The sequence below is a fragment of the Clytia hemisphaerica genome, unplaced genomic scaffold (genome assembly GCF_902728285.1).
Source record: "Clytia hemisphaerica strain Z4C2 unplaced genomic scaffold, Clytia hemisphaerica genome assembly, whole genome shotgun sequence".
NCBI lineage: Eukaryota > Metazoa > Cnidaria > Hydrozoa > Leptothecata > Clytiidae > Clytia > Clytia hemisphaerica.
Window position 1 is genome coordinate 2,657,714 of NW_027103528.1, and position 13,101 is coordinate 2,670,814.

Genomic DNA, 13,101 nt, shown 5'->3' on the forward strand with positions numbered 1-13,101 from the left:
GGGACAGTTCACTTTTAGGTGGCAATAAAGCTCTAGATCTAGCCTCGTTCTATTTATTGCATTCTTTTAATGGTAAAGGGGGAGGGGGTACTTAGGCATTAATAGGTGCCAGGTTGTGCTGATGCTAAGGTTTGGTTTTTGACCTTCCCATATCTCTGAATTATTTAAGGTACGAAACAAAAAAATCTCTAGAAGGTTAAATTTTTTATTGAAAATTGTAAGGGTAACTTTATTCTTTGTTAGACCCAGCTTTTCTCAGGTCCGATCTGACATTCTCCAACCCTAGTACTCCCCCAGTCCTGGTCGTTTAAAATGATTATTTCATCTATGAATAATCAAACATTGTGCGAAATTTTCGACTCTGAGTCGTCTTCTTCATGTTTGAATCAGCAAGTTTCGTTTTGCAAATTAACCTCCAAAATTTTCAAACTTTTATTTTTAGATTCCCAGCATGACCGCACGCATGAGAAGTTACACCAGTCATTTTTGACGCCGTTTCTACGAATACGTTATTTATTCATTCCGTTTCTACAGTTCTGTTTACGTTCAAACAAAACTTCCTTAATTTTGGCTTGCTTTTAGATGTATTTTCACTACTTCACTCACTTGACTATTATTACGTCAACCGTCACTAGTTTTGGTAGCGTGTCTACTCTTACGCCCTTACGTTTCCACCTTATGGATTACCTTGGTTGAATATGAAAAAGAGTACAGTGCTAAAACTCATGTCACTATTGATTCCGATTGGATCATTTCCCTTGTAAATATCCGACTCTTTTCGCTTACTCGGTGAAATTTTGTTCAGCCAGTCAGGGAAAAATTATAGATACTATTTTTAGTGGAAAACCCTGTCAACTGCAGTCTCGGTGAAAACATGAAAAAAAAATTCTAACCTTTGTTCCCAGGATTTTTTTGTACGGTTTAGGTTCATGGGCGCCAAATATTTGATGGTTCAATTTGAAATTGCTTTTCATTTCAAACCGGTGAACGTTCTTAGTATATACGACAAATATTTAGTTAAGAATATTTTATTGTATAGAATTAATTGTAAATAAATTTATTTCTATGAGATAAATTGTTGTTTTTTGATTGTAAATAGTATTTGCTCTCATTAATTTATTTTCATATAAAAGAAATATTATTATATCATATTATTATATTATATATATTACAAATCGACCTTAAGCGACTTGAGACGAAAGAAAGAAAGCCTGAAAATCTTGATTTAATTCTTTCCTGCTTAACTGTTTGGAAGAGAGAGAAATATTCCCCCCAGTGGAAAATTATATTCTAATTTTCCCCCAGCTGAAAATAATGATAATCAAATCCTCACTGCAAAATATTGTGCTATTTTTCCATCCCTACTGAATTCCCTTGCTCGAAAACAACGAAATTCAATCACCAGTCATAAAAAATATAGTACGCTTAATTAGGCAATCTCCCATTTTTGCATGACTTTTTTGCTAGCAAATTTTTAAGCGAACGGTAATTCTTTTTCACCCTTTTTCTGTATTGATATCTCAATTTGTCAATTGTTGGCCGTATAATTTTCTACGGAAAGACCCCGGTTTTTGCCAGTAGTGGCAAATTGTATTCCTGGGGGCACTCATATGATCTGCCCTACGTCATGTGCCGCGCTTAAGGGTGGGGTTTTTCAGCATCCCAAAATGCACCACTGTAAGGTTGTGTTTCCAGTGCCGTAGCAACTGGGGGGGGGGCAAGGGGTGGCTATGCCCCCCCCCCCAATAATTTTATCAAAAATGGTTATTTTGCAAAATACAAAGTTTTTCTTTTTTAATTTGTCATAATTGTCTTTTAAGTGCATATTTTGGTGCATTTTCAAGCAATCTAGAGCTCAAATTTTCAAAATTTCCCCCCCTCGGGCCAAACCATGGTTGGCCCTCGCGGTGTCACTAAACTTCAGCCCCCCCCCTCCAATATGAAAATGCTTCCTACGGCACTGGTTTCTGTAATTGCACTGCAATGGTCGAATTTTAAAACAAATGCCCCCCCCCCGGGCATGAATATCATGAATTAAGATTATCTTATATAATTTTTTCTTGGAAAATACAAGAAATTGTACTGATCAATTTTCTTAGAAAAATACAAGAAGCGTGTTTTATCTAATTTCCTTGTAAAGTACAGGAAAATGTTTTAACCAAAGTCCAATTCAATATACAAGAAAATATTGTTATATTCATTTTCCTTGGAAAATACAAGGAATCATTTACATATTCCTCATAATTAAGAAATTATTTTCTAGGTATAAGTAATTTTTCGATAATGACAGAGAGAGTGAGCAAGACTCAGATGATGCTGGGACGACTAGTTTAAAATAAATGGCTTCACGTATCTAGCCGCTTCGGGGTTTTTGAAATCGATGATACAACTTTTTGAATGAAGGAAATAAGGCGTTTCATTTTATCCATTCAGAGTGATCTTTTTATGGCTCTTTTTCGCAGCGAGTCTTTGTTGGTGTATTATTGGTGTGGGAGGCAGCGGTGAGGCAGCATCACTGAATTTAAAAACTGAACTGGCGCAAAATAACACTTTGGGCGCCTCTCACGTCTTTTCCAGTTTTCCATAATTTGTTTCAGTATATTATCAAATTCAATATCAGCGCCCTTTAAAAATACTTAGTTGGCATACTCTACAAACTTTTCTGGGGCCAGAGCGCTACTTTACTTTAATTCCCAATTGAATTGATTGATGACAGATATCAATCTTTTTCAACCTCCTTCTCGAAGGGAAATCTGCACAAATTTTCGCATTTTCCCCTTTAAATAAAGTAGAAAAGAACATATAACAGATGCATGAATCCTATGTAATAGGCTAATAAAGGCCCCCCCCAGCGGTTTGCGTGAATGCGTGAATAGGCATTTTCGGTTGCGTGAATGCGTGAAAATTGGGAAAAAAATGCGTGAATGCGTGAATTGAAAAAACTTGCGTGAACGTGAAAACTCACTTTTTGATTGCGTGAATGCGTGAATCTGGGCTATTTTGTGCGTGAATACGTGAATTTTCCCTTTTTTCCACGGATCATGTGCAGTTTTCCCGATTTTTCAATGTTTCCCCGATTTTTCCCGAAGATTTTCCGATTTTCTGAAAAATCGGGTTATTGCGTGAAACTCGAGGAAAATTTGCGTGAATGCGTGAATTTCGAAAAAAAATTGTGTGATTGCGTGAATCGAGGGTCCGCTGGGGGGGCCTCAATAAAGCTATGTGTTTTTGTATGCAACGATACCTAAAACCGAGAGATAAAATTACTATCGAAAAAATCACATACACCTTCCTAAAATATCACATGAAAATAAATCACAAAAGTTACAAAGAAAATCAGAAAATTAAAAATACACCTTTTTTCGAGAAATTTACCCCTCGCCTAAAAGAGCCGATTGGCAGAGTTTTCACATTATGACGATCCAACTTTAAAAAAATATTAGTTGTTAGTTGAGTAATGAATATATCTCAGTATCCTTGACTAGTCGTAAACAATACCTTTATGTGTAACAGCAACCGAAATGCAGATAAGCAAGGTTTTGACAACTCAATGAACGTGTAAATTTTCCGATTCATACTTAATTAATAATTAATAAACCCGTAATAAATATGTCTCTGTTATCCTAATTTATCGTAAACAATATCTTTCTGAAGTTATAAAGTTATAAATGCCGACAGATAGAGTTTAAAAAGTTATAAACGCCAATGGGCTTCACATTGAAAAACTCAATGGAGAGGTAAACTTCCAACCAGCAATTGATTCATAAAATTTATAATCGAATGTGGATTCAATCTAAAAAAGCCCTATATGAGAGCTTATTCGTTTGACGTAATTTTTCATGCAGAATATGAAAGAGGTTGATATCTGTCACTTGTTTTGATTTTTTAAAATTTGTTTACGCATTTACCGATTTACCGTACTCAAAAATTTATAAACAAAATCATGATTTGAAAACTGCGGCAAAATCAAAGACTGATTTAAACACAACAAATCCGTTTTTGCACAACATGAAGTCCCGGTAAGTTTCCAGTTCAATACTTTCATAAAAAGGCTGATGTTGGAAGGATGGCTCATTTTTGTGACGAACTTTTTCTTGGATTGGTATTAGTTGTATTTCTTCTCGAAAGCTCATGCTGCATAAATAATGTAGGTACAGTACTAAATTGAGTGGAATCACCTTACTTGTCTATTTCATAGGATTCCGTTCAATTTAAAAGGGGGATGCACAAATTTGTACACCCCTGTCTCTGTAGGTGCTGAGCATCCGGGGTGGGACTTTTAAATTTCACTGAGGTGGAAGATATTCTTAAAAATATTGAGAAGACATTGAAAAAATTGACATTTTGTTATTGTTAACATTGACTTAGGAATTGAAGAACTCCTTTTCATTTTTGTTAGCTTCGTTCAACTTAAAATATCAATCCTGTATGCTGTAGTATGGGAAATATCATGTACGAAGAACGAATCCGGTGTAATACACTAATTAACTCAAATACGAGCAGGGAATCGAAATTCGACCCCTGTTGCTGCGAGGTCTTTTTCGGATTTCGTACTCTATTTTGTATACTAATTTTTTTCTACAGGAAGTACCAGCGAACAATCATGGCATTCAACCTCTTGTTATTATAGACGATGGTGAGATAACAACTTTTGAGTTTAAAGCCCGGAACGCACTAGAAATTCTTGAATGGGAAATGAAGCCACATAATTCCTATCTGACACGAGTGACCTGCATAGTTTCCAGAAAAATGGATTTCAAAGATATGCCGAGTGAAAAAAAAGAAATCCCTCATCATTATAAATGCAGCGTAAATCTTAAGGGTTCACTTTTTCTTCCTTGAGAAAGTTTAAAGATTCTAACCTAGCCTTTCGGGCTTCAAACTTAATAAGTGCAACTCAACTAATCCCCAAGGATTTGCTACTTTACTGCTCTTTCTCACATTTTAGATTTTTTGAAGATATTTACTACTCTAAAATCGAAGACAAAAAATCCATATTTCTCTAGTCTTCATTCAGTTAGGATTTAAAACACTTTGAAACTAACCATTTCATCTACGGGTTGTTCCGCAGCTGACCTCTTTATTGAAATGTTTCAGCTCTCTTCTGATTCGACATTGCTATTGTAGTGCCTGTAGTGCTTTAGTTCCAAAAGTAACAAAATTACCTAAGACTGAATTTTCCTATTTTTTCCTTTCTGTGAGCCAGCCTGGGAATCACAAGGTCCTTAAAAATATCTTTATCTTTCAACAGTAGGTGAGGACATACAGAGAAACAAATTGAAAGCTGTTATCCCAGTATTATCAGCTGAGTGGAGTGTTCAATTCAAATTCAATCTCCATGGCAACCATACTGGACACAATTATTGGTGTAATATCTTGCAACTAAAGCAGAGTGGTCCACTTTATCACAAATATGGTGCACGAACGCCCTACGTGACATTTGACAGTATCGAAAAGAAGATTTTGATCGATTCTGCTGTAAACAACAATTGGATGTATCGGAGATATATTCATCGACAAATTCATTTCAACACAGAATACAATGTGGAGATTCACCAACGTTACAGAAGTGGAGGTGTTTACAAATATTCCATCTTTCTCGATGGAGAAGAAGTCCACTCAACCGATAATACACAAGCTCAACAATTTTATGACGTCAAAGTTTTTGTCTCGAATCAAGATGGTTTTCCTTGCCTCGGATCAGTTTCAGATTTGAAAATAACCAACTATTTGTAATTTATGAATCCCCTTTTTTGGAAGCTTTACATTTTGTAGAAACGAGCGATAAATGACCTAAAACGAGGAAATGGCAAAAGCAAGGGACAGTGTGAGTATATACATTTAAGATTTAAAGTCAACGAAATTAAAAGCTTCTAAAAGATAAAATTAATGGAGATTATTATTGGAACATTTTCTAATTTGAAATATTTTTAATTAATTTATATTTATTATAGTATTTACAAAGTATTACTTTATAAATTCGATGCTAAAAATATTTATGATGTTTATTCAAAAGTAATTTAAATTGTAATTAAATTTGTAGTTTAAATTTTAAATTGTTTAAATCACTCATCCCGCCTGTGGTTATGGCAACAAGAATGCCCGCCCTGTGAAAGGCGCTACTTCTGATTTGACTCTGTGTGATATTGGATATACTCTGAAAACACAAACAAGATGGCGTTATTTAAGTTAGGGAATTGTTCAACCGCATTCTTGCCCTACATACAGGTTGTCCCGGAAAAAGTCCTGTCTTAGAGCACTACTACAAAGTAGAACATTTTTGTATATATATGTATTTTCTCTTTTTAACGCAACACGGTAATCACCAGCGGATACCCCTTAAAACTACATACCTCTTAAGACCTACAAAGTTCCAATTTGGGCCCTCTTAGCCACCAAATTTATTTTAATATTGTATAATTCACTTTTTTACAACCTCTTATAAATGTACTTTCATCTAAAAATACCTAATTTCGAGAATTTAAACTATCGCAAAGTGTCGTAGAGTTACAGTTTCAGTAAATTGTGAGCAAGGGGTCAATGTTTGTAGGTTTTAAAGTGTAGTAGTGTAGGTTTTAAGGTGTAATTTGATTTTAACGTACAGTTTTGAAAATATTGAGGTACCAATGATCTAATTGTAGCATTAGTAACTTTGCAGTGAATTACTGTTCAAAATTTGAGACCAACAGGACTATTTTATAAAAAGTTATTCAAGAAAACCATTTTGTAGGCTAAAATTGCATTCTATCACGAAGCAACAAAAATTTTCTTAACAGCTTTTACACAAAACCATACCCAGGGTAGAAATTCATGGGTAGCCTAGACTCACCAGAAAACGTTTCAGTCCTCACTGTTTTCTCTATCAGGATATATTTTTTGTTGTAGGTTTTAAGAGGTATCCACTGGTACCCCCAATAAAACAAAATTAAACACAATCAACTTTGGCGGGCATTTAATTTTGCTGATGCAGTGAAAAATAAATAAGTTTAATTTGGCCATCGAGGGCTATTTTTGGCAAAATATTGCTATGGGATAAGAAAAATAACTGTTTTTAAGCTCGAAAAAGCACAAATTTGGAAAATTACATGAAATGTGTTGAGTTTGGTGGAATTTAAGGTAAATTTTTAAGGCTAATTTTCTTTCTGCAAAATCTTTTTTGCAATGCATTCACATCATTGAGACATCATTGAGTTATATATTTTTTGAGGATGTATTGATTGACTTTAGGTAATCAATTTTGGGCAGGTCGATAAACATTAATTGACTACCATTTCTTATAAAGGAGACTGACTCACTTGATACATTTTTTAATTGATGACCAATCAATTCGTTCCAATTTCCAATAGCAGGTAATGAAGCTTATTTGAAAATCTTGAGTATTTGATCATTAAAAAGGACTTCTATGATTGTGGTGTAAAAAAGAAAAAAACGGAAAGGGGATCCAAAATTAGTGCCACAAGCCCACCTTAACTTTTGGAGCCACCCTCCCCCCCCCCCCCAAATGGCAACTGAGAGGGTGGAGCTGTTTCCCTCTTTGGTTCTTATAAATAATTATATAAAGTTTTTGTCTTTATAAATTGTTTTTGAATTATTTTTTATTCACTATTTAGATATTTGATAGGTAAATGAAGCAAATTTTATCTCTGCAGTCAATTCTCTCCTATTCGAACCTCTACTATTCGAATCTTTCTTCAATTCCAACTAAAATATTGCTCCCTTCAGCTAGAGAGTAGTGTAAAATGACCTTTGTAATTTAAATCTTTCTCCAATTCGAAGAAAAATTCTCTTTCCGTTGAAGATCGAATTAGAGAAAATCAATTTATTTGTATTCGTGTTCTGTAAGATAATTTTAAGAAAAAGACGAACAACTGTTTACAAATAGGAAGTCTTTATGAAGTCGTTTTTCTTTCAATAGCGGTAAAATGAAATGTCAAAACGACCGCACCGGAAAAACTCTTCCACACATCAGGTATCAATCAATTCGTACTTCGGTTTGTTGAATTTCTTGCGGTCTCGAGAGCTCCCGCAGATCCATTCCAAACTATCTTTATCAAACCGCAAAGGAAGTTAAGGAAAGATGGAAACTCTTGCTTTCAAATAAAAACTCAGAAGAGAAGCAATCAACAAAAATTTTGTCGCTAAAAATGCTTTCTTTCCCGACTTTTTTAGACTGTAAACGTAACCTCCACAAATTAGTGATTTTTAAAGACTTCATTCATACACCCCTGTCTCACAGCCCCGGTGGAACTTTTTTCCTCAGTGGGGATAAAAATTCCCATAAAAATTCTAATGGGGATAGAAATTCTAGTTCCAAGGTTAACACAGCGCGAAACATAGCTGAATACGGGAGTATGTCGATTTCTGTTTTGATACGCATCCGTGAGTATACAGTGCCGTATACGAATAAAACGTATATTAGCCTCCGTCTCGGAAGAGGACTGGGCCCGAATTTGCGGACGTTTTCACAGTTTCACTTTCGTTTTCGGCTATACGACAGCGTTTTGAAGCAGAAAGCAGAGGAAATCTGTGAAATTATGGCAGGGAATGCTAACCTATTTTTCCAGTGTTTCTCAAGATTGGAGCAAGATTATTGTTCTAGAAAGTTCATAAAGGCCTAATAGTTTCAGATTAGTATGATTTCATCAGAAAAAACATTTACACCAAAGCTCCTTATTGATATGTGAAGGCTACCAAAAATAGCAATGTCCTCCATCAGAACAACTTTAACATGAGGGACAAGGACAGTCAAGAAGTCTACTTTGTTGAAAATTTGCACAAAATACTTAGTGAAAATGGTACTATGGAAGCCCATTCTATACTCCTAAATGATAGTTGAAAGATCAGCAGTTGAGAGGGTTGATTAAAATAGAACTCAAAGCATACAATAAAGTATACATATATATTTGTCCAGAAAGAACTGGCATGTTGTTTGCTTTGTTTTGGTGTTTAAAAATATGTACTTATCAGTCCTAAAAAAATTAAAATTCGAATATAATGAGGGCAATGAGTCTGGTTAAATGTTACTATATTTACAAGAAAGGATTACTGAAAAAAATACTACTGATGAACTAAACTCAAAAACTAAAACTTTACCATAAATTTACATTACGACAATTTAAAAATCTATCTTAAATAGCAACAAAGAAAAAAACATGGCTCAAAGTTTTAAAAACAGAGCTAGTCAGAGCTTCAATTCAGTAGGTATAGATCTTTCAAAATTTGAAAACAGACACTGCATTGGTTACTACAAGACATATACTATCCAAACTGTTTTTTCGATTCATGAATAAAATAAAGTATTTATCAAAAAATTTTTTTGGTAATCAATTCCAACAAACAACAATCAATATAACAGTTTTTTGAAAACCATCCCACAGTGTAAACATTATCAACCAACTAAACCCACACCGCCAAAATTGTAAAAATAAGTCAATATAATTTCTATCAACAATTTCTCGTAAAATATTTTTTTTCCAACATTCTGATATCAATCATGGCTGGAGGCATCATGTATAGAGTGACTGTGTGGCATTTCATTGCTTTTAATGATCACGATACCAAACATCAACCAAACAAAACTGACGCCAAGCCAAATCTGTCGATTAAAAATTTCCATGAAAATTATAATTGAAACTTATCTGCTTATCTCGTAAAAATGCTTTTTTCAATATTCTGGAGGTGTTCAAAGTTAGAGGTATCATATGTAGAGCCAAGCAATACATGAAAAGTCATTTGCTATCCCATTTGCCATGAGATATATGAGTCAAAAAATCAAACAAAAAACCAACAAATCATGTCTCTTCACTTTCATGTCACATCGTGTACATATGAGGTATCAGAAAGCCAATCCACATAAAGAGCCATCTTCCTTTATTATGGAGTGTTCCAAAACTATTGGTAGGTTGTTTGGAAGTAAAGAAACCCACACAGTTTGTTTTATTTTGATGATTTAACTTGAAAACAAACTGCATCTTTCCAGCAGAAACTCATGTTTCAACCTGCTACATAACATTGGTCAGTCGGGTCTGCTACTAACGTGTAATAGTTTTATTATAGCCGAGCTTGAGAATCCGTAGGCAGAACTTGTAACATGTATTATGTGTACAATTATGTCAGTCGACTTGAATCATGATACATTACTCCCAATTTCACTGGATGCATTTTCGCTGTGAAATTATCCGCAAAATTTTCTGACCGCGTTCTAAGACAGAGGCTAATGGAGTATAAATTTTCCCGTAAACATATCATTAGGATTTATATTCCCGGTTACGTTATATTCTTTTTGGATAACCCATTATAGGTATACTGTGTTCGGATATTATTTTATACTCTATGGGTGTCGCTACACTCACGCCCGTTCAGAGAAAAAAAATCCGCCCTTACTAGGTTCCAGCTCCTTTTTTGATTTTATCAAACGCACAAAAACAACAAAGCAGTCTTCTTGAATTTGGCGGCAAGCAAGATGGCGGAAAGTTCCCATTGAGCTTAAGATTTGAAGCAGTTGAAGTAACATGAAGGACTTTATTGTCAAGAATAACAGAATTTACTCCAAGCTAAGTATATTTTATTATTTTTTTACAACTTCTATTGTTTTATTGGGATTAAAGAAAGTTATTAAAAAATGATAAGAAAGATTTAAGACAGAAATAAGGTACTATACTGTTTGAAATTTTTTGTGGCTTTTGATGCATTTTTTTTCAAGGACGATGTTGATATTATTTCATTGCTGTACATTATATGCTGCATTGTATAGTAAAGAGAAAAGCAAGCTTAAATTACAGATTTTGAAAATAATTTAGATTTACTGTAGCTAGAGGATTCTGTTTTTATGTTGTGTTGTGTTTGTATTCTCTTCATTTTGGTTTTACACATATTTTGATTTCGTCCATATTATAGTAAAAATCTTTTGATGTATGTAAATCTTTGAACAAATATTTCCACTTATGGCAAATGCAAACGTTGTTACTAAAAGTGGTAACACAGGGTAACACATGGTAACAGGGGGGTAACACTAGGGTAACAGGGGGTAACACATGGGTAACACATTGGTAACAGGGGTAACACTAGGGTAACAGGGGTAACACTAGGGTAACAGGGTAACAGGGTAACAGTTTGAAAATGGTGGCTCTGAGGGGTCGGAAATTTGAAAATTGACTTAACCAATGTTGTTGGTGAATGCAATGGTGGAATCAATAGCGCAGGTGAATACAATGATAGAATGAATGATGCTGGTCAATGCAATGATGGAATCGATGTTACTGGTGAATGCAATGATGGAATCAATGGTGCTGGTGAATGTAATGCTGGAATCAATGGTGCTGGTGAATTCAATGTTGGAATCAATGGTGCAGGTGACTGAAATGATGGAATCGATGTTGCTGGTGAATGCAGTGATGGTGTTACTGGTGAATGCAATGATGGAATCAATGGTGCTGGTGAATGCAATGGTGGAATCAATGGTACAGGTGACTGAAATGGTGCAATCAATGTTGCCATTGAATGCAATGATTGAATCGATGTTGCTGGTGAATGCAATGATGCAATCAATAGTGCTGGTGAATACAATGGTAGAATTAATGGTCCTGGTGAATGCAATTTACATTCCCCCTAAATGCAAACGAAGTAATCAAAAATATGTCTCAATAGTTTAAAACTTTCAGAACAAGGAAAATGATAATTCTATAATTTAGGCTATTTTAGTACTTTCAGTTATGAAAGGAAATCCACGTTTTTCTTCTTCTACGAGAAAGATCTATCAACAAATTACAAAAAAAAGGAAAAAAAGACACAAAAGTTTATTTGCTCTCTCAACCGTAGAGAACATCCAAATCAAGTCCTGATGTAATTTGACAAAGAGACGCTTTTTTACAAAAAATATTGATATACTTTTGTATATAAGTGTGGTATCTTTAAGCTTTATTAAGCCAAATATTCTTATTGTACCGAATGAGATGCCTTTAGTAAAACTAGATTAAAATTGTCATTAAGCAAACACCCCGCGAACACTGGGAAGGCCAGTTTTAGAGGTACAATGTTCTCATTATTCTATTTTCCTTATATTGATAAAATGACTTATTTTATTAGTTTGATATTGATGATATAAACGGATAGAAAGTGAAACCCTATTTAACTTTCAATAGCTTTAAAACACGTGGCTTTTATATTTTTACCCCTCAGTCCTCAGGGCCATTGTATTAACTAGCACAATTAATTCTATCATTGCATTCACCAGTAACGTTGATGCCATCATTGCATTCACCAGCACCATTGATTCCATCATTGCATTCACCAGTAACACCATCATTGCATTCACCAGCAACATCGATTCCATCATTTCAGTCACCTGCACCATTGATTCCAACATTGAATTCACCAGCACCATTGATTCCAGCATTACATTCACCAGTAACACCATCATTGCATTCACCAGTAACACCATCATTGCATTCACCAGTAACATCGATTCCATCATTTCAGTCACCTGCACCATTGATTCCACCATTGCATTCACCAGCACCATTGATTCCATCATTGCATTCACCAGTAACACCATCATTGCATTCACCAGCAACATCGATTCCATCATTTCAGTCACCTGCACCATTGATTCCAACATTGAATTCACCAGCACCATTGATTCCACCATTGCACTCACCAGCACCATTGATTCCATCATTGCATTCACCAGTAACACCATCATTGCATTCACCAGTAACACCATCATTGCATTCACCAGCAACATCGATTCCATCATTGCATTGACCAGCATCATTTTTTTTTTTTTTTTTTTTTTTTTTTTTTATTCTTTATTTTAAGTTGGGTGGTATCTAGAAAATTACAAGTAAGTTTCTAATCAAATCCAACTGTCATAAAAACATTAAAAATATATATATATTGAAAAAAAAAAGAACTAAGAAGAAAAAAAAACAAAAAAAAACTATGTACAATTTTTACAAGTGCAGATAGGTAAGACATTTTTTAGAGCATTTTTAAAGGATCTAAATTTTCAAGCGACTTAATAGAGGATGGTAGTTTGTTCCAGGTTGAAACTGCTCTAAAGTCAAATGTGTTAACACCAAATGCACTATTGTATTTTTTGTA

General features: G+C 34.5%; 1 protein-coding gene across 2 annotated transcripts; it reads left to right on the forward strand.

Annotated features, from left to right (window-relative positions):
* Positions 1-4,013: 4,013 nt before the first annotated feature.
* On the forward strand, positions 4,014-5,894 carry LOC136799427 (uncharacterized). Of its 2 annotated transcripts, none has more exons than XM_067056135.1 (3): positions 4,014-4,147; positions 4,585-4,636; positions 5,252-5,894. In XM_067056135.1, exons 1-3 carry the CDS (start codon positions 4,067-4,069, stop codon positions 5,734-5,736), a joined length of 618 nt encoding a protein of 205 aa, XP_066912236.1. In that variant the 5' UTR covers positions 4,014-4,066; the 3' UTR covers positions 5,737-5,894. The 2 variants fall into 2 exon arrangements, with proteins under 2 accessions (XP_066912236.1, XP_066912237.1); XM_067056136.1 differs by having other exon boundaries at positions 5,255-5,894.
* The last annotated feature ends 7,207 nt before the right edge of the window (positions 5,895-13,101 follow it).